Genomic DNA, 26,698 nt, shown 5'->3' on the forward strand with positions numbered 1-26,698 from the left:
AATTGGAAAATATAGGCAACATAAAATAAAGAAATTGTTGAGTTGATTTTGAGTTTAACGTCCCGTTCAGCAGCGGGGTTATACGAGACGTGGTGTGAGTCCATGATAATCAAAGGGATTTAACATCCATGGGATTTATTTTGTAGTTGCTGGTATTCATAACTGAATAACATTAGGAATGGAAATGACCGAAAGCTACACAATTTATTTTTATTATATTTTCAGTCATGTAAAACAAACTGTCTCTTTTAACAGGTTCAACGTATATTTAAAATAACAAGTTTTATAAACAGAATATCCACCTAAAAGAAACAAACACTATCTTCTTTGTTCTTATTTTATGCAAAAACAATGAAGTTATTATACTAGTGAAGATCAGTTTCTTCCTTCGGAGCTAAGGAAATAAATATAACCCGTTTTAATTATTGTATACAACAACTAACACATTAAGAAAGTTTTCTTTTAGATTTAATCGAGAGAACTTCAATTTTTACCAATCTGACTTCTCTCACAAGCCACCTCAGGAGAAAAATGAATCTTCGACACATGTCTCCAAATATGACAATTAAATATATGTAAATGTTAATAAATATATGTAAATTATGATTAGCATTCTAGGATATATTTTACCTGGTGCACTACCGAACGCACTTTGATACTAATATATATGGTAGAAATGCGCTTCGTCCTTGAAATGAGTATATTAGTTCTTAATTCGAAGGAGTCACCGTATATATAGATTGAGATTCACGAAGAAAAGTTAATAAATATACGTAAATTATGACTAAGATTCTATGACCTCTTCTACCTGATGCACTATAGAGCGTACTTGGATACTCATATATATGGTAGATATGGGCTCTGTCCTTGAAATAAGTCTATTAGTTCTTAATTCGATGGGGAGTCACCGGAGATATAGAATGAGATTCACAGAGAAATGTTACAAAATATATGTAAATTATGACTACCATTCTATGAAATTTTCTACCTGATGCACTATCGACCGCACTTTGATACTCATATATATGGGAGATATGCGCTCTGTCCTTGAAATAAGCAGTTTACTTTTTATTTCGAAGGGGGGTCACAGCAGATATAAAATGAGATTTACGAAGAAATGTTAATAAATATATGCAAATTATGGCAACGATTCCATGACCCTTTCTACCTGATGCACTATCGTGTGCACTTTGATACTCATATATATATGCTAGATATGCTCTCTGTCCTTGAAGCAAGCCGTTTATTTTTTTTATTCTGAGGGGGTTCAACGGAGATATAGAATGAGATTCTCGAAGAAATGTAATAATTGTATGTAAATTATGCCTAGCATTCTATGAACTTTTCTACCTGATGCACTATCGAGTGCACCTTGATACTCATATATATATATGGTAGATATGCGCTCTGTCATTGAAATGAGTATATTAGTTCTTAATTCAAATGGGGTCACCGGAGATATAGAATGAGATTCACGAAGAAATGTTAATAAAAGTATGTAAATTATGACTAGGATTCTATGACCTTTTCTACCTGATGCACTAACGAGCGCACTTTGATACCCATATATGTGGTAGATGCTCTATCCTTGACATATGTCCTTTTCTTTTTAATTCAAAGGGGAGTCACCGGAGATATAGGATGAGATTCACGAAGAAATGTTAATAAATATATGTAAATTATGACTAGCATCCTATGAACTTTTTTACCTGATGCACTATCGAGCGCACCTTGATACTCATATATATGGTATATGTGCGCTTTGTTCTTGAAATGAGTATATTAGTAGAGATGGAAACCATGGAGATGAACGAGATAATGATAACCTCATTGATTTCTAATAAAATTAGTCCGAATGGACTAGTTACAAAAATGTTCTTAAAGTATATACTAACGTCTAATGTAGATATTAAATTGATTTGAAGAATACTAGGAGGAAAATTGCATTCTAGTTATAAACAATACATTTTTAAAAAAATACTCAATTGACTGTTGTAGTTGAGAGTGATTTTAACTATGTGAATTACGATTTTCCTATTAAAAGGAGACTACCAATTTCTGCTACTTTCTAATGCTCTCAATAAATAATTTTTGTGCTATATTTAAGTGATTAAAAGCTTACACCATTGGGAAAAACGTTGGCCATTTTAAAAGTAAATTAATAATGATGATAGTGGAAACGGTGGCTGAGTTTTGTTTACATACCATAATTGTCAGTGTTGCAAGTTTTAAAGAATTTATGCGAAAATCACGTTTTGTCCTGAAAGTTTGGGTTTTGAGGTTCTTCCACAAATTGGGCTTGATTAGTATAAGTGTTACCAGGGGCGTAAGTAACTGCCCCGCAGACATCGTATTGCAGGGGGCCAAGCCATCAGGGGGCCCCAAATCGTGAAGTGGGGTGTAGAGACGGGGCCCCATTCCTCGCTGTCTGCGGGGGCCTAGAAAGCCTTTAGTTACGCTACTGAGTGTTACCTCGTTCGAATTTACGTTTCTTAAGATTTCCAATGATATATAACTCTTGGTCTTATGTGATAAATGAAGGTGACTAGAATCGTGAAAGTGTATGTCACCTTATTGCACTTTTGCACAAAGAGGTCAGAAAGTAACATTAGTTATATTTTTTCTCCGTTTGTATTGCACTGATTTGTGTCATTGTTGGCTATGATTGAGAAAAATATCAGGGACATCTGTTGGTGGTGTTTCGTTGGTGTGCAATAACTGTCAGTGTTGCAAACTTCTCATGACTTCTGAAAATATATCTTTTTTTAAATAACAAAGCTGTTTTCTTCTTCTTCTTCTTCTTCTAGAAATTTAGCACAATGGACATATATGTTATTTATGTTGATTTTCTGTCTTTCAAACTTTCCAACCATATATGATTCATGGATTTGTGATAATTAGAACGGTGGTTAGAGAAATAAACATAAAGGGCGACGATTTCCATAAATTCCTTTTCGTCGTATAAAGATTGCAGACATTTTTCAAAATTGCGTGAAAAGCTACCGCGGGATTTTAGGGGACTTTTATTATGTTATTCCAAACACATTCCCCTACTTCCATACCAAGTTTCAGCTTGTTACTAATTTGTTCCTTTCTCAATCCTATCTTTACTGGACTATAAGTGTTATGATGATTATAATAATGAGAATTGAAAGAACTCGCGGAATGAAGCAAGTGAGAGGAAACGGTAGAATCTTAAGAAAAACAACGCACACAGTGTTTGTCTATTACAAGGCTTACTTAGCGCGAGCTGGGATCAATCCAGGGCCCCACGTACCAGTGCCAAACGCTCAACCACTGAGCCACTGCGGCCCCCGAGCAAGTAGTCGAGCTTTTTTAAATACGCATACAGTGATTATTATTTTATCTGGGAAAAGTTTATGCTTTAAGTTTTACACCGTCAATAACTTTCACGGTTTTTTTTCTTTGTTACTCACACCTCTGGATTAATACAATAACACCAGTTAAAATTTTGTTCTTGTCAGTATTTCCACGCTCGCTCTGCAAATGTAACGATCTACCTTTATCAAGTGTTCACACCCTCGCCAGAACTTATTTTAATGTAGAAAGTAGAAAAAGAAACGGAACCAATTACATTGTTTCGAATATCAGGGTTGAATACAAACGATTAAAAAAAAGTAACCGAAGATGTCGAATAGTCACTTTTGAGTGGATGTTTACCCTTGTTTGTAGAAGTTCAACAATCGCTTAAGATTAGAAGCATAAGATTTTCACTGTTCTTTCTGTTGTTTTTTACTATACCTTAATACAGGAGTTTACTCTGAGAATCTTAACTATTCAAACATTAATATACCACAATACTGGCTTTCCATATATATAAACAAGAATAATTTATTAAGTCCATAATGTTAATTACTTGAAAGAGTACAAAAATAGTTTACATTAATGAAGCTATTCATTTAAAGAAACGTATGGTCTCTTTTTACCCACTATCACAGCTGTCCAGGGAATTTATTACATCCAGGCATCAGATCATATTTTTAAAAAATCGATGGGTGTACTTCGAAGTATAGTCACTAAGTGGTCAAATACAAACAGTGCTAAAATGGTTATGTATAAATATAGGAAAAGTTATTACATTATTCTCGTCCAGTAAAAATATCTAGGGGTCAGCTTTGGTTTGGAGATGGTTAGGCCCCTCTGGCCCCCTGTAGTTACGCGTATGGTCAAGGAATACATAGATACTCTACCTGAATATTTTAAGATTCGAATAAAAAATACCCTCTTTCAATTATCATCTCTAGTTTAGAATATCGCAAAACCTGGTAATTATAAACAAAATCGTTGCAAAAAGCTGTACTAGTTAATTACTGTTGCAAATTTAAATTTATTTTACTTGTACTAACCATGTATGAAAGTATGAAAAACTGTACTCCAGCAATAATAAATTTACTTTACTTGTAAATGTTAACAGGTGTTAACAGGAACTATGTAGGAAAAGACACTTAATGTATATTATGCCCATTTCACAAATGTAAAATTTATATCAAGTTAATTCATGTTTAATTTTGATGTATTTATCTTTTACTTATGCAAGCCTTTTACTAGAATATCTTCGTAGTTCTTAATATGTATTATAACTTTTATTCTTTGCTTTAGTTCTTTAGTTTGTTTGGTGTAGTTTAACGTTCCTTGGTTGTGCCTTGGCGGTTAAGGAGACTGGGACCTACTGATTGTAGTGGAATCCGAACCACTTTTTTTTCGTTCAACTGTACTCACCGGGACGAACCTAGGACCACGCGCACAGAAGCTAAGCGTGCTAGTCATTAGACAAAGCGGGTGTCTTCTTTTTTTTAGTGGTATTTGTGTTTTAACTAGTAAGTGTTACTTTTAGTACATTAATTTTTAAAAAGCAAAGTTGTATTTTTGAGGTTCTAAATTTAAAATTTATTTTGTTCACTGAACAGCTTTTGTCATGGAAAAGAGGATAGATGGGGTGACGGAGGCATTTATAATTGATGTACTTGGAATTTGATTATCTCAAGCTCCTTTTCGAGGAGATCAAAGCCGAAGGAAGAAGCAGCATCTAAGTATATATTTTGTTGCCTAAATTAATATGCAGAGGGGAAACAAATTGATTATAGGTAGTTAGGTGGGTGAAAAATTTAATAGTTAGAACAATTCAATTACTACTAAAACAAATCATATGCGTGTGTTCTAAACAACTCGTTATCAGGAATGTGGATTTCAGAGTATCCATGTAGCAGCGCCAGTTCTCTTGATGGTTCTGGCTTAGAAGTCTATTTTATTCTGAATCTCGCAAACATTCTGAAAGCGACTTATACGAAGTTCCTTCATCTTGACTAGATGTGGACCCGGCCGTACGATTCTCACTTCCAACATAATTCAAATAAGTAGTCTTTAACGTCCCACAGTTATGCGCCAACTACTGAAGACGGTGATGATGAGAAATGAATGAAGAAAGTGGGAGAAAAGGGAGAATCCCGAGACAAATCTATGCATACGGTGTTTGTGCACAACAAAGCTCACTTGGGGTGAGCTTTGATCAAACCAGGGGCCCTACACACTAGAGGTGAACGTTCAACCACTGAGCCTCGCTGCCTCTACATAATTAAATCATGTGTACTCTTCTTGTTTACAAATATAGACAAGAAGCTTACAAGTTGAAACTGCAAAAATGCAGTCGTCATAGAGGTGTTTATGTATAGAACGAGGCTTAATGAGACGGTGATAATGATGATGAACGAAATGGATGAAGAAAGAAACTGGAGGGTAACAAGAGAACACCGAGAAAAACCTCGCTGGTCTTTGTCCAGCTCACTAGTGCGAACTGGGTTCAAACGAGGAGTCCCATGCATTACTATTTATTTATAGTAATAGGAAAGTATACATATGTTATGGGTTTTATAGCTTTTGGCAAAAGATTTTTCTAGTAAGAAAATTGTTAAGTGCAGGCGCCATTTAGTTGAAAATCAAATATTCCATAAATTTCAACACAAGAGATGAGTGTTACAGATTAATAATTGAAAATTTGCAGATACATTTAATAAACCACAACACAATATAAGTATGATAAAATTATTTTCAAGTACTATTAGCATTGTTGTAGCCTCCCATTTTCTGTATTACTAGTGTTCTCAATCCCAGCTTCTGTTCCCGGCTAATACACATATTTTGTGCTGTTAACTGAACGTTGTTTCCGTATTACGTCCGTTCCACCGCAGCGAAGTAGTTAATTCTGCTGAGAGACGGATGATACCAAATACTCGCAAACTCAGTGATGGACGAACAGACTAGCAACACTAATGAATGCAGCAGTAGGTTAGATTACCTGTCAGCCGAATGATTTTAGCTTTTCCATGCGTTTCCCTAAAACTTGTGGTGGTGATTTGAAAGACTTTATCTTCTTGTTTTTTCAAAACCTAAAGCACTTCAAGATAAATAAAATTATATCTTCAGACTTTTCCTATAATTCTTAAACACAACGGGTGAGATCAATCTTTTTCACTAAAATGTATTTCCAGCGTCACTATTTATGAACCATAAGATACGTTTCCATAAATCCGGAATTTGAAGATTTAGTTCCTTTCTGACTGTTTATAAAAAGGATCATAACTCAAAATATATTGTTTTGATTTCACTTTTTTCATTATGTCATTGTGCAGGAAGATTATGAAGAAAGGAATATAATCGTATTCTTATATATAAGCCACAACCTAAGCTTGACTGTTGTGTACAATTTGCTTGCATATGGTGTACAATTAGAGTATGCACAGTCATTCATATGATACGATTTCGGATCACACTGTCTTGTTGCCCCTTCCCTTTAGGTTGTGTTATTGCCTTTCAGAAAAAAAATATGAAAACAGAAGCAAACCTTTAGGCTCTGACGTTACTAATTTTTTGAGATAGGATAATAAGTACAATGACATCCCAAATGTCGGAATAGAAAAAACTAAGTATATTTTCTTACAGCTTAGTTTCAGCATAATGAAATTTATTTAATTAATTTAAGCTAAGTTTCTTTTAATTTTGTATTTAGGGTAACGGAGAAAGAAACAATAGAGCCACAACCTATTAATAAAATCCTGTTGATGACTAAAGTGATTTTATACGTACTAAGAAACATTTTGAAATTATGATATAAAAAGAAAAAACATGTGTGAGAAGAATAATTAATAAGGATTAAATGCATATAGTGTTAGTGAGGTGCAAAATGTGGTTAAAATGCTCTGCGGAGCTAAATATTTACTCCACTAAACTTATCGTTAAAAACATTGTTTCTGAAATTAGGGATTATGGTAATATACAGATGGATGCTAATGAAAGTACTTGTTACTTGTAAATTTGTAGACTATATATTTTTATGCAATAAATATCCATAAAACATTACAGTCAGCAATATTACGTAAACAATTATTACTCTTGTGGATACGGTATTGTTTACGCTTAATAAATATTCAAAGAATATTTCATAATGATATAATTTCTACATTCAATGAAAATTCAATGAACAGTCAAAAATAGATATTTCTTCAATTTATCAAAAATATTACATGAATATTTATTAAAGGTTTGAACAATATTTCTCTTTGGCTTAATAAATATTCATAGAATATTTCATAGTGATATAATTTCAACATTGAATGAATATTCAATGAACAGTTAAAATTGGTGGAAAATAAATATTTGCAATTATTTCTTCAATTTATTAAAATTTTACATGAATATTTATTAAACTTGTGAACAATATTTCTTTTTGGCTTAATAAATATTCATAAAAGATTTCATAGTAACATAATTTCAATATTATATAAATATTTATTTAACTTTCGAACATTTTTTTTCTTGGGTGATTAAATATTCATAGAATATTCGTGATAACATGCTTTCAATATACTATGAATATTTATTGAATTTGTGAACAAATTGATTTTTAGGTTAATAAATATTCATAGAATACTGATAGTAACATAATTTTAATATTCAATAAACATTCAATGAGCGGTCAAAAATAGGCCGTTTTTCGACATTCTATAAATATTAGCAATTCAATGGAAACAATATTCAAAAAAAATATTATTTCAACTTTCAATGCTGTTAGAGATAGTGTCCATGATTCTAGGTAACAATGCTATCTCTAAGTGGAATAGCGTTTCTTTTCACGATGTGTATGTAGTAGTTATGTGGTTCAAGTGGCAGAATGATAAACTTCATTTGGCGCAATTATTACGAATGTTCGTCCTAACTAAATTAAAGACTTTAACTGTAACCGCATGCACAATGCATTGTCGTAACGTCTCTTTTAAAAACAAAAATATAATATAATTTGTGTGTCAATTTTTTATGGATCATCAGCAGTCACCTATCAAAACTTCTGTTGCCGCATGCCAAAGAGAAGTACTGATCTTCTGCAAATATATGTAAATGCTTACTCTACATGTAATGTGTCAAGTAATTGGTACGATGTCTAGAATGATGATCATATATCTTACTTCCTATTAATGTTATATTTGTTGCGTTACTAGAATATAGTGTTATCTCTAGTTTAATTACTTGATTTCAAATAGTACTTAATCCCATGCTATTGGAATCTGTAATTTTTCACATGTTGGGCTACTTACTTCTTAAAGTAGCTGAAATAGAAATTGAACGTATTAGATTATATGTACTTGTTAATTGAGTCGATGCAATTAGGAAGAACGGAAATAAATAAAATTTTAAGTTTAAAATCCAACGAGAAGCACTTTCAAACACGATAAGAATTTATAGTTTGTATTTGATTAAATTAAAATGATCTTCTCATAACCAAAGGTTACATTCCATTATAAGTAATGAGTATGTAAATGTTAACGTTTAATATAGAGATGATTTTGCAATCAGAATGTTAAGGATGTTATTAATCAGATGCCAAATATTTCATGTCAAACATGGGGCAGCACGAGTTTCTATTACGAGGGGCAGAGTGGTTTTGGAGAGCTAAAAGCGTTGAGGGAATTTTAATTTGTACACTGAGAAAAATGGCAGTACAAAATATACAAAAAGAAGTCAATTGGCGTTAGTTTTTCCTTATACTGGCTGATTTGGGCGATGTCCACATACTTTGTACTGCTGTGTAATAACAAGCCTCAGTATTGGAAAATAGAGTACTTTACATATAAAAGAAATAACGTCATTTGTTTAGCGTGACGTCGTTTGTCAATGTTGTGTGAGAGTAGGTACGTATGTTCTTTACCTCCTGCTACGTATGTTTTGCACTGACAGCCTGTATGAAATGTACGTACTATATCTTTGTTTTATACTGCCACTCAGTATCAAATGTACGAACACTACTTATATTTTATACGGCTTGTCTGTTCGAATGTATGTGCAGTACGTATGCTTTGTACAGCCACTGTGTATGAAATGCCCGTACAGTGCGTACGTTTTATACTGGCAGTCTTTACGGAAGGTACTTACATTAACTACATTACGTACCCTTTTACTGCTTGTCTATATGAATTGTACGTACAGTACTACGTTTTGCACTGTCTCTCTGTATGAAATGAACATATAGGACATATGATTTTCACTACCAGCCTATATGAAATGTACGTACAGTACATCTGTTTTATACTGCCTGTCTGTGTGAAATATACGTACAATACAAACCATTTTGTACTGCTTGACTGTATGAAATGTACGTATAGTACGTACGTTTTATACTGCCAATCCATACGAAATGTACGTATAGTACCTTTGTTTTACACTGTCTATTTGTAGGAATTGTATTTACAGTACGTTTTATACTGTCCGTCTGTGTGAAATGAACGTCCAGTATGCATGATTTATTCTGCTAGTCCAGAGGAAATGTGCGTTCACCGCAAAGAAACAAGGACGTTACATAAGTAATTCTACCTATGATTTAAATGTCCGGTTTATTGGAATACTGAATGTTTTGCCACCATAGTGTTACCTTGTGACACACTACTTGTCAGTTTTATGCGTGGTTTTGGAAGCTGAATATTCAACAATCAGTAATTAAATTTATCTGTCAGTAGTTTCATCTGTCGTCAGCTTCCAAAACCACGTATAAAACTGACAATCACTATGTGACAAGGTATTGTTCGGGCGACAAGATGACACTCAGTATTAAAATAAACTGGATATATAAATCATAGGCACAATTACGTTACGACCTGCTTCCTTCACTGTTCAAGTATGTTTCATCTGGACTAGCAGAATAAATCATACGTACTGCAGATGGTCTACATTAGTAAGAAAGGGAGACACCAAACCTTGTGAGCTAGATTTAACTTTGCGAAATATATATTTCGATGTTACTGAGGTCGGCGAGGATAGTTGTTCGATTTTCTTTTGATTTGTTGTGGACTTAGGTTTCTCGTAATGTTAATTTTTATATAAATTGGCTATATAGGAAAACGACTTTAAATTAGTATCTTCAAAACAATAAAAGTGATCAAACGGAACGTAACCAGTGTAATACCCGACAAAAGAAGTATCGGAAACCGTAACAGGTGTTGCCAACTCGGCGTACAAGTTGAAAAATTTAAACAGCACTATACCCCTTTTATTAACATTTAAAAACTACTCACAGAACGGATACGGCAATTTGATTGTATAGTGTCACTTAAAATTTTAACTATGCTGAGTGGGCAACACTGATTACGCTTTTACCATATCTCTTTTATTGCGTACTATCTGAAGTGCCTGTGTTGCTCGAGAATAACAGATTTATAAAAATATTTGAAACTAGTTTTCTACATTAGAATATGTACTTAAGTCAAAATGTAATACTAAAATCCCAATTGTAGTAAAATTGTAATTTGCAAAGCATGCAATTTTACTGCGAGCTACATATCTACTTATGAATGTATTTACCTCTAAACGAGGTGCTAATGCTCAGTAAATAGGTTGCTATTGGATTAGTTGTTGTGTTCACGGGAACCTACCTTAAAGAAGTGAAGTGAAAATCCATGTCTTTTAAGTTCATAGCAACCTTTAAAGATGCGCGAAAATATTTGCTGAGAGATAAAATTAATGGACTTTGGCTAAAATAAAAACAATAGCATTTGCCCCTTTTAGAATTAAATATATTCATATGCTGCAACATCATAAAAGTTACACTATCTATAAAGTTTGATGCATTAACATCTTAGTTTATGCAAGAATCTTACTTGGAATCCCTTAGCCAAGGAAACGAGGGAGAATTATTGAATAAAATGAAACATTTGATTATCAAGTACAACGAATAAAAATATTTGCCCTTGTATGTATTCTCACCTAAAGTTACATCTGGCTATAGGTATAAATATGCAACTACCTACGAAAGTAATTGTCACCTTCATACAAAATGGGTTAAATAAACACATAACATTAGTAAATTTTAGAGGAAATATTTTATTTTCATTACATACGTTTGAAAATGTTACAAAGGCAAGATCATCACTTTTCGAAGAGTAAATTCAAACAATGAGCATATATCAACACGAGACTGATGGGTCTTATGTTTCACTCTAGCAATTATTAGCAGCAGCCATGTGGAATGCAAGTAATCGGAAATTACACACAATATTATTAAACACAAAACATTTAAAAGTAGTAAAGAAAAATAATATAATTGCAGTTAATAATGAACGCACAAACAATTCAATAACTTTGCAGAAATACTTAAAGAAACTCAGTGACTTAGTTTTCCGAAAATAATAAAAATGTTCCATCTTGCCTTTCTGCTTTCAACTGTCGATATTTCTATTACGTAAGGAAGCAACAATAGAGCAATTGATGAATTAGAGGTTGGGTTTTCATTTCACCCTGAAAAAAAAAAAAAGATTTCGATTTATTAAAAACAATTGCACCTTTTTACTAATTCAAAGATAGTGCTAAAATTTAGATTCATTGTGAACTTGTTTGGCCTTCATACAACACGAGTACGCGAGTGCAGTGGAATAATATTTTTTGTAAGTGTTGGTTAAAAAAAAAAAAAAACTCAATGTCAACCGGCGTATATGTGGACATACAGAGTCGAGATAGACATTGGCCATAGACGAAAGTACGTTGTATCACAACTTGTTACATTAAACCAGCAAACATTTGTTAATTTGCATATACAACAATACTTTCTAATTATAGGGACTTGACTTTCACCTTGTTTAAAGAAATAATCCATCCCATTAAAATCGATATTTTTTTCAAATACAATATATTTGTATATATATCTTTCTTATATTGTCATGAATTTTGCAATTGTCAGTCTTTGATCTGTCTAATGAAGATGGTTTGTAGATTTTTTTCCAAAAAGAGTAGGATCCAATTTTCCGAAATTGAGGGTGGAGGTTTGTGGGATTGAGGTTTGATATGTTAATAGTAAAATCTCATATTATTTTTTGAAGGAAATCCGTGACGGTCTCTGACATGCCTGTCTCTGCATGATTTGAGACTAAAAGATCCATACTATTCTCAGTAAATACCCTACAAAACATTCCTTGACTAGTTCCCATGTTCTATTTGTACTATGTTCATACTGTGAATAGTCACGAGGAATCAAGGGGCAAACCCCTGTTGTTTTATTATTATTTTTTTAATTTTCTAAGCCATGCGGAATGCAAGCTTACACATGCTTTTCCAACTGATACTACGCCACTTAAGGCAGTCTCTGATCAGAGTTGCCAAGTATACGAGTATAAAATTGTTGAACTCGTTTTGTTTTGGTACAGACGTATTATCAAACACACCACCCTTGCTGACTTTCTATCAAATTTTCTTTTTTTTTTAACATGATGAGGACCAAAAATACAGAAAATCAACCAGATTTACCACCACAAAATTTTCACGAACCACTAGGTTTTACCACTAGCCACCAGATGGAAAATTTGCCCACTAAACAGGTGCTCGAAACCACCAGATTTGGTGGGAAAACCACTAAATTGGCAACGCTGTCTCTGATTGCCGTCTAAGATTGAAACAAGAATTAAAATATGCTAAAGGATATAACCTATATCTTTTCTATTAACCTAGATAAAAAATGTGTTGTACTTCGTATCGAATCAGTGGGTTAAAGAACTAAAAATATTCACTTCATCATAACGCAAATTGAACGCTCCAGCAGAATAGAAACGGAAATACATCCTTCTCAACAATGAAAAATTCGTATTTTAATGCAACCAAACTATTATTATAAACAATGCATTGCGGTTTCGCTATTAGAATAAAATTTATAGCACCCGAATTTCACTGAAAAAAATAATATTACTAATCAAATGTATGGCGCAAGTTTACAATCGACACACCAAGGGTGAAAATAAAATGTTTATATTGGCAGAGGAGAACGTGCAAATTCGCTGTATATCTGAGAACATACATACAAATCTATACAAGAAAACACACACATTGCAATATACCTATTCATGCAACAACAACCATTGCCAACTTCTGACGAAAATATTATGTAAATTACTTCGAATAATATGCTCCAAAAGTAATGAATATTATGTTACACCCTTCATTCTGACCACATAATGTAAGAAGTGGTGGCGGTAAGTAATATTAAGTTACATAGTGGGATTCACTTTAAAATACTTAGGGGAGGGAATTAGAAATCCATGTCGAGATAATACAAGTTTCTACTAGACATTTCAACTTTAAACATGGCAAATAACACTTTCATAAGTAGTTATTGCGTGCAAGCCCATATACACAAGCCAAGCCTAAAATTTTGATTATGCAATAGTTTCAAAATAAATACAAGTAATCGAAATGTAAAACGGCAGTGCTTAGACAGTATTGTTTTGCATGTGATACGTTGTCACGACCCATCTACTTGCTTTCGTTTTGTAGCTATTTATACACCCGTCAAATGTGAAAAATATGTAAATAGATTTAAAGCGAAAGCAGATAGGTGAGTCGTGACAACGGTTACCACTTGTAAAATAATATTGTCTAGTGCACTGTGGATTTGCGTTTCGATTACTTTTATTTATTTTAAAGAAATTGAAAAACAAACTAGACTACACGGTTGCCGGAGGAAATTCAAGTTACGATCCAGTGAACTTCTGGTCAGTGATCATCTAATTGAGATACTGTAGTATACAATTCTAGTAATATAAAGGAAACACGGTGCATAAAGTACCTAAAAAGTAGATAGCAGTTCTTCCATTCATATTTACTTGAAGAACAAAGCACACTTACTTTCGTTTCCGTTGGTCCTATTTCCCATGATTCCGTCTGTTTCCACTGCATTCAACTATGCTCGGTGAACGTCGTATACCTTTCTCCAACAAACGAATGTGGGTTTGATGGTTTTGGACGTCTATACATACATACATAAATATTTAAAAGGAATATCATTCGTATAGTACGTATAAAATAGAAGTAAACCATGTGTTTGAAGAGAAGTACGCATAATTCTTTGACGTACTTTCAGTGCAGTACAAAGTAGCATGCTACGATCAAATATTTGGTTATACATAGAACCTCTTGCTTTGTACAGATTTAAGTGTGAAATTCACGGTGTAGATCTCTTTCCCAAATGAACTGCTATCCGTTCAACGTTTTAAAATCATTTATACGTACCGAAATATCAATAATGATCTTTCATGTGTACAGTACGTACTAAATAGACGTACACCGTTTGTTGCAAGAGTGTTACTCTTATTTGCGTAATATACTGTAGGTGTAGTTCCAAACAAGAGGACACGGGAAAAATTTGGGGAGATCGTTTATACGTACCATCCCTAATAGCATTCAATATCCTCAGGATGTCCCGATGGGATATTTGCGATGTCCATGCGACATCCCACGATATCAGCAGGACGTCCTGTAGCTGTTGATCAGACGGCCGAATGTCCGCTTCATGGATATCCCATGGACGTCCCGCGAGACGTCCGTGTGATGTCTGCGAGACGTGATTTGTACATCGCGATGGGACGTCCGGTGGATGTCACATGGATATCTCAAATCGCCTAGCTGGACGGAGAAGGGAGGGACCACCCTTTGCCCTTCCTTATATTACTAAACGAAGATATAAATGTCCTTTATGATGCTTGAATACCCTGCTTCCGAGAGACGGAATTTCCATTGTCAAGAGTGCTAGTTGAATGTCCATCCAACTATGACTCCTAATATGAAGTCCGTCACTCGGAAGCAGGACATTTCCCGCACCATAATGGAAATTTAATTATATCTTCATTTAGTAATAAAAGAAAAGACAAAGGGTGCAAAAAATGAACTTTCTGTAATACTTATGTAATTAATTTCGACGTAGCATTCTAGTGGACGTACTAATTCAGAACAGAGAAAAAAGTTTCTAAGAAAACTGGCTTAACCATACCAGCTTCGTGGAAATGTGGTGTTATTATATAATATAACAAAAGATTAAAAAAAATAGTTGCGGGTTCAAAATATAAGTCGTGATAAACCATGAAAGCAGCTCTGCAACCATACGCCCAATGCATTTCCATGGCTGAGCGAGAATAGTGAACGGTTTTTTAAATTTTAGTTTAGTGTCGACAGGATTTTAGTTTGCGAACTATCAGTCACCGGCACCGAATCCTATCAGCTGCGCAACAAAGTTACAGATAATTAATGAAGAGAAACGGAACAATCAACTATCAGAAGATTTTATATATATATTGTACAGTATGTAATTCTTATTAATTGAAAAATTGATTGAAATTTTGTTTTCAATTTCATAATTTACATTGAGGCTAAAAACCAAGTACAGTAGATTTTCTTTCTTTATTTCAATAAATGCTAAAACTTAGCTAAATTACTGAGTACAATCATTGCTTCCACATAGTATTATTTACATATGCAAATAATGACACAAACACAAAATATGACATACATCACAAAAGGTTTCTTTAGTATAAAAATAAATGCAACATGAATCAAAGAGACTGGTTCTCAACCTTTTCAATTCAACACCTCGATTACCAAAGTTGTTGAAAAAAATGCAAAATTCTGAGTGAATTTCAAAACTTACAAAAAAGCAGTTACATACAGTACCACTACGCACTGAATCTCATAAAAAGTCTAGTAATTCAAGTTTAATCCATGTAAATCCTACACTTCCATTAAAAATAAAAAAGAGGATATGTAACCTCATAAAAGGGTTATACCAATGTCTTTGCCTTGGGCGACGAATGTTAAAAAAAAAAAAGATTCAACATAATCTGTTTGTGACTAAGTTGTAAGAAGGAGAAGACGACCGACTTTAATTTAGAATAAATAACTTGGGTATTATTATCACTCAAACACATTTCTTGAAAAACTGTTGTCTTTTGTTCCTATAATAAAAAAAAAATCACCGTTAACTGCAGATTTCACAGATCGTTAAATCTGCATGAGAGAACATCAAAACAATGCGTTCTTAGTTTTATTTTACACTTTTTCTTGCATAACTAATCATTGTTAGTGTTGTTCTTCTGCCTGAGAGCCCGCTCTTTAGCATGACGAAGCCACGTTTTTATTACATCTGATATCTCTGCATCTGTTGATGCCTTGCAATGCTTGTGATACCGCACAGTGCCTGCAACAATAAAAACAAACTATTAAGTAAATGATTATGTACAATATAAAACATGTTCAGAAAAAAGGGTCACAAACTTTCAGGGTAGATCAAAAGAAAAGTTCTTTTAGTAAAGAAACGCGTCGTTTCGGAGATAAAAGCTGCCGAAAACGTGGGAAACTGAACTTCAGAAACTATTTAACGTTATGGTACTAATTAGTGTTGTGTAAAGCGTACACTTGAAGTCATACTTACATTAGTTAGAAAATGCGTGTTTCAAATCTGTATAATGCGTTCGGACGGGATTACTCCGAAAGGCGATACAGAATTTTTTTAAGGAGTTCCTTACGCACGCATTAGAGTTTTGGAATATATATATTTCCAAATCGAGCAGGTATGACTGAGTGCGAAAGCTTAAACCGCACTCTGTACGGAATTAAGAATGTGGGAGGAAACGGGAGAACCCCGGGAAAGCCCACGCACACGGTGTTTGTCCACCACAAAGTTCACTTGGCGGGGGCTGGGATCGAACCCGGGACCCTAAGCACCAGAGGTGAACGCTCTACCACTGAGCCACCGCGGCCCCACTCTGTACGTTGAATAGTTTATGAAATTCAATTTTCCCACATTGTCGGCAGCTCATACTCCGAAACGAAGCGCAAAAGACATGTTTAGTACGGCTTTTTCCTTCTTTTGATGCAATCTTTCTGCCCTGAAACTTTGTGACCCTTTTTTCTGAACATCTTTGTACTTAGTACAAATCTAATAATTGTCTACAATAAGAATGAGAATTTAACACAATCGTCGATCTTGTAGTATTTGAGATTTTTGAACTTCCTTTTTAACATTAACTCTCGTTATCCAGGTTATTTCCAAGAGATACGGACGTAGTCATCAGATGAAACTTTTAAGAAACAATACCATTGAGCACTTTTCCTGTTTTTTTTTTTTTTTTTGTTCAAGGTATTGTTAAGTATGTATCCTACTCCCATAAACGGAGTTCTGGAAATAGGAATATTGCTGCTGTCCATGAAGTGCACGTAAACATAGATATATGACATATAAAGCATGGATATAAAACATTGATACATTATTAACTTTCGGGAATAATCCTCCCTTCTGTTGAATGAAGTAGGAGAGTCACACGGATTTAAAAAGTCATAATAACTAAGTGGACTAAGACGTAAAAACACTGAACTGCACTACTTTGTCACTGTTCAGTGTTTTCTTTACATTTGTTTGTTGCCTTCTTAAGCGTAAATAACAGTGACAATATTTTTTTGACATCAAAAAAGTTGTTTAGTTCAGCTAGTTTCCTTAATTATTTTAATCCACTTGATTTTCCGACTTTATTCAACAGAAGAAGGAAAATTGGCTAATTTTAATTTTATACAATGGAAATTGGCTATCCATTTTTCCTACTTTTCTAGAAATACAAGGAACCTAATATATGTTTTCCTTAAAGAAATCTATATTTGAAGTAAATAAATGTCTAGTACTAAGCATTTATGAACTAAGCATAAATGTCTAGTAGCATTAGCATTTCTAAAGTATAGCATAGCACAAATGTCTCCAGTGGATAAGCTCGTCTTGTAATCAAGGGGTCCCGGGCTCAATTCCAGGTTGGGAACAAAAGGTTCGGATCCCTCGTTCAACTGTAGTTCCTGTCCTTAGGACGTCAACATCCCATGGAACGCAATGGGAAATCACCATATGGATTCACCTTACCCACAAACCTTTGGGTTAGACCAGTCTTCGGGCAGAACACCACATCATCATCAGCAGTAGCATAGAATATCATTTCACATTCCTAGAATTATCCTGAGGAAGAAAATATTTTGACTAATTGTCTGTATGTTACCCCACCCACTACAAATAAAAAGGAATGTACCGTATGGAGGGACCCTTGTCATAGAATTGTTGATAACTGGTTGAAAATAAAGGTTACTATTGATATTTCGTGCGTTAGAAACATTTTTACTGTAAAAGCATATTGAGTATTAAAAAACTATAAATGGCAATTTACAAATGAATTGAATTTAAGATCTAATTTTATATATTACTGGAACTAACCTTCGTGTTCTTGGACAGCAGTACTCTCATCTGAAGTGACTGGGCTCCGCTTAGGGGTTTTTGCCATTCCAGGATCATCCACATTGGTGCTCGTCACGACCTTTTTAGAAAAGAGATTCGGTACCGGTGGCAAAGTCTTCTTTATTGTAGAAACACTTTGCTTAATCGCTTCACTAAGGGCAATATCTTCGTCCGAAGATGATGATTGCTGTTTTCTAGCTCGTATGTGACGTTTCTTTCTCTGTATCTCAAAAGATTCTTCATTACCTGTATCAACTTCGGTCTGGTCTCTCCCGAGTTCTAATTTCTTCATCCCACGCTCGTAAGAATCTAGAATGAATATTGAAACAAATTAGAGAGTACTAATATCACTTCTAATCATGTTCGTCAGTAAAATTATATACAATGTCAGAATTGCTTCGAGTTGAACAAAAGCGAATGCAAGACCATTTTGAACTGACTCAACGTGTTTTCACCTGTTGGGCTTTATTCCAAGAGTGTCACTTAGACCACTTGGGACTTCGCTCCAGCAACTCACTGATTTCTGCTATAGAATCGAAAAATAGTGCTTCTTATAGAGGTTTCAATTTTTTTCCATTTAATGCTTTCAGGTTGACCCCAGAGCCATAACGACGGGAAGGCAGGGAGCACCTTTACAGAATTAAAACCCACCTTTTATTTTATCCATTTTTACCTTCAGTTGCACTTTTTACCCATTAGGTCTACTGCGCCCGACTTTTGCCTCTAGGGGCACTTTGTTGCGGCCCACGAGAATTTTGCTTACGAAACTGAAATCTGTTATCGTCAAAATTCTGGTTTCGTACATGTTTCCCTCAGATCCATTTTTAACATGCACTTTGTATACATATGTGTATACAGAAAAGGAGACATTTATTTCTGGCAAATCTTTATATAAAGTTTCATAGTAGCAAAAATATTGATTGGTTCAGTAGTTTTTGCGCCAAATCATCACAAAAACGAGTGTAGATGCCAATCGTAGGAGCTACTACCGCTTCAGCTCAACAAGCAGTCAGAATCCTTTTTTTTTTTTTTAATGGCCACTATGTAACCATCGCTATGATTATTTTTTAAAAAAATTACGTTTGGTAACATTCCACGCCTCATTATTATGAAAATTCAAAGAACCCTGAGGCACTGCGAATGAAAACCGTAACCTTCAAACAACCAAAAATTGAAATATCCACATTCCTGGACGTTGAACAGAGGTGCATCATACTTTTAATCATGAACTCCAGGCGAGACAAACAAAAGTTTAAACCAATCGGTATTACGTTCTTGATTTTTTTAGAAAATAAGTTTCGTATACGATGTCAGAAATATCCAATGATCAGTATATCACTGATACCGTTGAATAAGTAAAGCAATAAATAGATTTAAACAATGTTAATAGAAACTATCTGCCACTTAGGACACCAAATCGTAAGTAAAATATTCTTTGTCTCTACTTTCTGTAATTTACGTTGGTGTTACCTTACTTCATTATAAGGGGCCGTATTTTTTCTAAGTAAAATGTTATAATAAAATTTTAGTAGTTTCCCCCATAGCCTCATGGTCAGAGCGTTCGCTCTAAGTGAGTAAAATAAAGTATTACATCTGTATGGATAAACTTTGTTAACAGGTTATTACATGAGTGTTTTTCAATGTAAGAATGCAAAAATGCAAGAATGTCATAGCGAGGAATTGATTCACAAGTGGTAGGTTTTTGACAGCAAATATATCATCTTGGAATTTACTATTACTCTCACCAAGCACGCTCAATTATTGCAAACACAACTTAGTTTACAGTCTCATTTTTATTACGATTACCAAGGATCTTCCATTCACCAAAATTAAACTGTACTAATTTTACAGTTTTTCTGTAATATCTTCAAAACAGATAAAGAAATTGAACAGTGTGAACCCAGTGCGCTAGACAATATTATTTTGCATTTTTACGAATCACCTAGCACCTAGCTTTTTACGAATCATCTAGCCGTCCCTTTGCAGCTTATAGGTGTATCTCACAAATCCATGCCGCATCTATTAATAACTACACAGCAAAACGAGAAAGATGAGTCATGATAACGGTATGACATGCACAATAATATTGTCTATTGCACTACATTTCCATTTTTCAAGTTACTTTTTATTGATTTTGAGGATATTACAGAAATACTGTAAAATTAGTATAGTTTAATTTTGCTGTATGAAAGACCCTTAATATCTACAATAATATAAAAAAATCATACTTTTTGTTTGTGACAGATATTATTGTAAAATTGTACGTTTGACATTTTTTTCTTTTCCTTTTTCTTTTCAGTTTCAATAAATTCAAATTTTAAAAAAAAATCCATATAAAAAATCGAAGTCTTTATATAATTAAGAAAGTGGTGAAGAAAATATTAAAACACTCACATGATTGACCAATAATTTCATAAACCCTATGGATACTCCAGTCTTCCTTTGGTTCTAATTTCTCCTCTACTGCCTTATAGTATTTTGTAAAACTGCTGTAGTTCGGCCAATAGCATTTTCTTTTCCCATCTAGTAACCAATTAACCGGCACTAGTTGTATCCCGTCGGAGAATTCAACAACATAATACTGTGCCTCTGGAATCTTTTCTTCAGACATTTTGCACTGACGGTATGGAATTCTATAACAGGTAAAAACGAATAACACAGATGTATAAAGAGTTTAAGCATGCAAAAATATAATTTCCCCCCCCCCCATAACTGTACAGGCTAAACGTATCAGCAACTTTTGTTTATCAGTTCAGTTTATTTCTCGCAGAAAACTGTTAACGAATCAGTTGAAACCTAATTTCTAATTTCAAGGACGAAATTCAAACACTGACGTAAAAACAGACCTCGAAATGGACCGGGGGGGGGGTCACAGTGGCTCAGTGGTAGTGCTCGGGCTCCCAGGTTTGATCCCAGGCATTGCCATGTGAGCTTGTGGTGGCCAACACCGTGCTCGTGGGTTTTCTCCCGTTTCCTCCCACTTTCTCATTCCACTATTTTTTCTTCATCATTCTCCTTCATCGTCCCCTTTAGCCCTATCGCTGGCACAATCGTGGGACGTTAAATTACCCCTTTTCCTTTCTTTCAAAATGGCCCGGAGCGGACCGGACGGCGTTCCGGTTCGTGAAAGGCTGGAACCATTCCGTTCCGTCTCGTGAGAAGATTCAATGAACCACACAAAAACTCATACAAATTGAAGCACACTTCAGAAAGTATCTAGCGTTCCGTTTCGTGAAACTTTTCATTTCGAGCCCTGCGTAAAAAAGAATTATTGGTCCATAGAGTGAATCGTTATATTGGGTTATTCTGGTCAATGGAACAGAACAATGCTATCGAAAATAGCAATATATGGAAAATTTAACACGAAACCTATCACATATGCATGAATAGTAAGTACACAAATTGTAAACAAATATTTTGACTGTTGAAATCTCTTTTTTTTTTTTTTTTACTACAATCTGTTCAGCAGCTTCTTAAAGTAATATAGACATATTAAGATTACATAAAATAAGTTTCTCTGATCACTGGATGACATCATATAGTGTAGCGATTATGACGACACCGCATTCGATGCTGTCTCGTATTATTGGCCTGTCCCGATACTTTTGCCTAACCCTGAATTCATTACCCCTGCTGCTTCCTGACCCTGAGTGGACGCCGAAAGTGGGATGTTCCAGCTGAGGATTGAAACCAGGACCACGCTAACATGAAACCAAAACTACAACCCCTACACTACGGAACACTTCTAAAGAAATATGCAGCAAAATAAATATTATAAAATATTACCTTACGCTTTTTACATTTCCATTACAGTGCTGCAAATAGAAATGCCTATTTTCGATATTTAATCACTGAAAATTGCCAATAATTATTGACAAGTGACTGCCAGTGACAGTGTCTGGCCACGTAAAAAAACACTATTTTTAAACCCAGCTACTGTGGCCAGTGCCACCCCACCGCACGACAGTGTTAAGCTGTTCTAACATTTTCAATGCTCTTGTAGCATTAGTTCCAGAGCAAATACATTTGTCCGGCTAAATTCCATTTCCAGAACAATGTGCGGCGGGGAGGGAAGGAGGGGGCACTCCGAGAGGGTTTGTTGTTACTGCACGACAACGCACGCCTTCATACAGCCAAACGGAACGGAACACATCCCCGGGGGTTTAACTAGTAAATTCTCTATCACCCTCCGTATAGCCCGGACGTAGAAGTTTCGGATTCCCCCTGAAGAACACCTCCATTTCCATACACTGAAAGAGGCACCACAGGCTACACTGACCTATTAGGGAACATTCGAGTAACATTACTTTGAACAGGGCATGGATGATGTGGTGCCACGTTGGAATCCTGGTAGTATCGTAGAATGCATCGAGTGAACTTATTTTCACCTTACACCGTGTTTTTTTTATTTATTTTTTTATTTTTTCAAATCCTAGATAGTTGATGATGTTCTTTCCGTTTACAACAGGCTGAGGCAGCTTTCAGCTTTAGGAAAAGGGGTTTATTTGCTTTTTGAATAATGTTCACATTCTTACTTTTAATTTAACTGTCTACACTAATTCCTCGATTGTTCACACTTCGCTAGGAAACTGTATGTATGCGAATGATTTTGTGCTCCAAACCGTGTGCTATCATATTACAATTTTGTCAATAGTTAAAATACTGCGAAAATATTACCTTTTTGAAAGCTTTTTTTAAACGTAGACCCTTTATTGCACACTTTCGCAGGTTTTCCAAAAAAAAAAAAGTGTAATCAGTTTTGGAAATTTGTCCATTATTTTTAGCCCCCCCCCTCCTTTTCAAATTCAGAAATTCCGCAGTTCAGTTTGCTGTACTGCCACGCGCTTACCACTAATAAATGGGGACAAAATTATCTTTCCAAGGGTGAAGAAGTCATTGCTGTTTCTTTTAACGGTTCTATTTATGGTCGATTTCTTGTACTTTCATAGGATTAAATTTGTATACACGACGCCATCTTTAAATGTGAATAGCCTTGCTCAGCTAGCATTGTTTTAATAAATAATTTGGGATTGTTCATTGAACACATGACCCCTTCACATATGTTTGTGTGAACGACATTGCTCATGGTCACTTGACACATGTTCCGACCAGTGACAGTTCCAGATTAGAACTGCAAGGAGCGGGCTACACAAGCCGCACCTCGTGTTGCAGATCGTTGGCATACCCAAAAGGGATATAGTACACATGAAGCTGCATCAGTTCCCAAAAGAGCAGGACGCTCATTCTTTTAGGGATTATTCATTGAGTATGTACGAACTTACAAAGGGGGTGACAAAGCGACTTTTATTTACTTATCGACTGATACGAAAATAAAAAAAAGAACGTAGCTATTCTTTATATCTGCATGTGTAGTGCCCTTGTATTTTAACTATGACTATGTGTGTGTTTGGGGGGGGGGTTAACGCATACCGCATGTCTTGTGCACATGGATACTTCTTACTACTACACTACGTAAAAAATTTATGGTATTTCATGTAGAAGTGGTAATAAAACACAGAAGAAACGCAGATCAGGGGGTTCTCATGTATACTATTACCCCCAAAACAACCTTTATTTCCACCACAGGCTATGCTGTTTGGGGGATGATGCAGATATCTAGCCTTTATTAACGTTTTCATAGTATTTTTATGTACAAGGGCCAAATAGCAGGGTTTTAGAATGCGCAAGCTAGTGACTGATGCAATATTAATTTTATATTCTTAAGTACACGGACTAAAATGTTACTAAATATAACTCTCCGTGTACACATTATCAGATAGCCCTACCAAATATAGTCCAGTGTCCAGGTGAAATATGTTTTAAGTAATTTTCAGTGAAGTCAATAGAGGAGATTTATAAGTATTTATGGTGAATGTGCCGTTGCGGGGTCCAGTGTTTTACGTGCGAAATTTACATTTTTTCCACTTCCCTTGATAGATTAGGTTAACATGGCTTTACTAATAGTAATAATAGTAAATAATCATACTTATGACACAACGAATGACATTTACTAATTTTGGCCCTGTACTTAAGAAATACGTCAGAATACTTAACGCCAATCATAATAGGAGGCAAAAGTGGACTTTTACCGGACGGTGTTTTCCTGGTTCACTCAACATCGAGACAGATATTCAACCAAATATCCATCGCTAATTGCCCAGAAGAACTCCTTCTTTCATACAGTATCGGATGATGCAACTCATCGTTCTTTCGTTCCTAGTGATGTACACAATGCTTAAAAACGGGGTGCAGTGTGAGTACACCCAGTTTTGGCAAAGTGTCCTTGCAATCAAAACATCCGACTCAGCACCCTCTTTGTGTGCTATTTCCTTATTTCGCCCCAGGTAATGTCTAAAATTCTGAAAGTGGGGTATACAGCCGCGTGTTTTGAATGCAAGGACACTTTACCGGGACCGTGTATGTACTCTTGTACTCAAAGATATATCATCTGCACCGCCCTTTTTAGCATTCTGGACATCATTAGGAACGAAAGAAGATAATTTTCATCATAGTGGACTTCTGGCCAATTACCTATCTTTCCATGGGTTCCTCCTTTTTTTCCAATTCACCTTACATCACCAACCCTTCCTTCCGGTACATCATACTGTTTTTCTGCTAGTTTTGGATCCCCATAACGGTACAAGGACCGTAATTATTAGTAGAATCTTAATCTAACCTACCCAACCTAACCCACCAAACGAATCGTATTGCAGAAGCAAACAGAACGTAGTATAGTCTAACAGCACGAAAATCCCCCCCAAAATTGAAATGTCGATAAATTTGGTAGAGCCATCTGCTAAAGTAGTGCCGATACCGCGTTTCAGAAATAATTTTAGTAACATTTTGGCCCTTGGGCGTAAAAATATGCTAACATTATTACTATTGCACGATTGCACATGTGCAGTGGTCTACACATTCTAAAATCTTGCCAGTCGGCAAATTGTTACAGAGAACAAAATTGTCACGTAAATAAAATGTACCATTTTTAAACCAGTAATTTTCACTGACCAGCATTAATGTGTTTTTACTGCTTCTCCAACAGCCCGCTCCTTGCTGTTCATTGAACTGGAACTGTTACATGTGGGAACATATATCACTGTATTTTCTTTAAAGTAGTACACAAAAGGGTCTACATCCCATTTATCGCATTAGAAGTAACATTTTTTTATCGCTACAGTAAACAAACCTAACTTTAACTAACCTATAGTCAGAAATCACAATTTATGGTATCAAAAACTACATTTTTTTTCACTGTGACATATTCGATTCTTTTGGGAGGATTGAACTGCATAAATCTTTAAAAAGCACTGCAAGTTATATTATCTAGACTTGAGTCGAGCTATGTTGCATAAATTATCACATTAAATACCTCAATTTTGCTTCGCTCATTTGAATCAGCAACTTCTGTTGTTTCTCGTAACTGCCAAAAATACACGCTGCGACTATCTAGTTCACAAGCAGTGAAATTATTGCACATTTACACTTGATGTGTATTAATCTATTTGCAACAAGTATGTATTGAATATACTAAAATTACTTACCCTATATTCTTCAGCTAAAGCAACCATCACCTTTACAACATTGAGTCTGCTTACTTCCATCACGGCCCACATTGCGCAGTGCATCATGGAAACAACTGCATAACATTTCGCGGTCCTCAGCAGAAACAGTGAACGATCGCGCCGCGCTGAACGTTTCTTCAAACATAGTATGAAATTATTATGTACTGATTGAACTTTATTATCATTATTAATTATCTGAACATTATTAGTTCGTTATTGCAGAATTATACAATACGATGGACTAATATACTAATTATATAATACTTTTCTATTATTATATTATTATTTAATAAATAATAATAATACTATAATAGAAAAGTATTATATAATTACTATATTTACTCTTTGAAGAAGTATTTTATAATTATAATAATAATAATAATAATAATAATAATAATAATAATATCAACAACCGCGGGATTATCCTGCCAGGATATCCACAGGATATCGCTCTACTGACAAAGTCGGGATTATCCTGCCAGGATATCCACAGGATATCGCTCTACTGACAAAGCCGGGATTATCCCGATACGATATCCTCAGGCTATCCTGA

At 34.8% G+C, this 26,698-nt stretch overlaps 1 protein-coding gene across 2 annotated transcripts; it reads right to left on the minus strand.

Annotated features, from left to right (window-relative positions):
• Window positions 1–16,347: 16,347 nt before the first annotated feature.
• Window positions 16,348–26,194, minus strand: LOC145683415 (uncharacterized). 2 transcript variants are annotated; one of them, XM_081754750.1, is made up of 4 exons: window positions 26,179–26,194; window positions 20,978–21,216; window positions 18,563–18,892; window positions 16,348–16,510 (listed from the first exon to the last, which is right to left on the minus strand). In XM_081754750.1, exons 2-4 carry the CDS (start codon window positions 21,192–21,194, stop codon window positions 16,383–16,385), a joined length of 675 nt encoding a protein of 224 aa, XP_081610876.1. In that variant the 5' UTR covers window positions 21,195–21,216; window positions 26,179–26,194; the 3' UTR covers window positions 16,348–16,382. The 2 variants fall into 2 exon arrangements, with proteins under 2 accessions (XP_081610876.1, XP_081610875.1); XM_081754749.1 differs by lacking the exon at window positions 26,179–26,194 and adding an exon at window positions 26,125–26,174.
• Window positions 26,195–26,698: the final 504 nt, after the last annotated feature.

Source organism: Thermobia domestica, chromosome 4, assembly GCF_964235325.1.
Source record: "Thermobia domestica chromosome 4, izTheDome1.hap1.1, whole genome shotgun sequence".
Lineage (NCBI taxonomy): Eukaryota > Metazoa > Arthropoda > Insecta > Zygentoma > Lepismatidae > Thermobia > Thermobia domestica.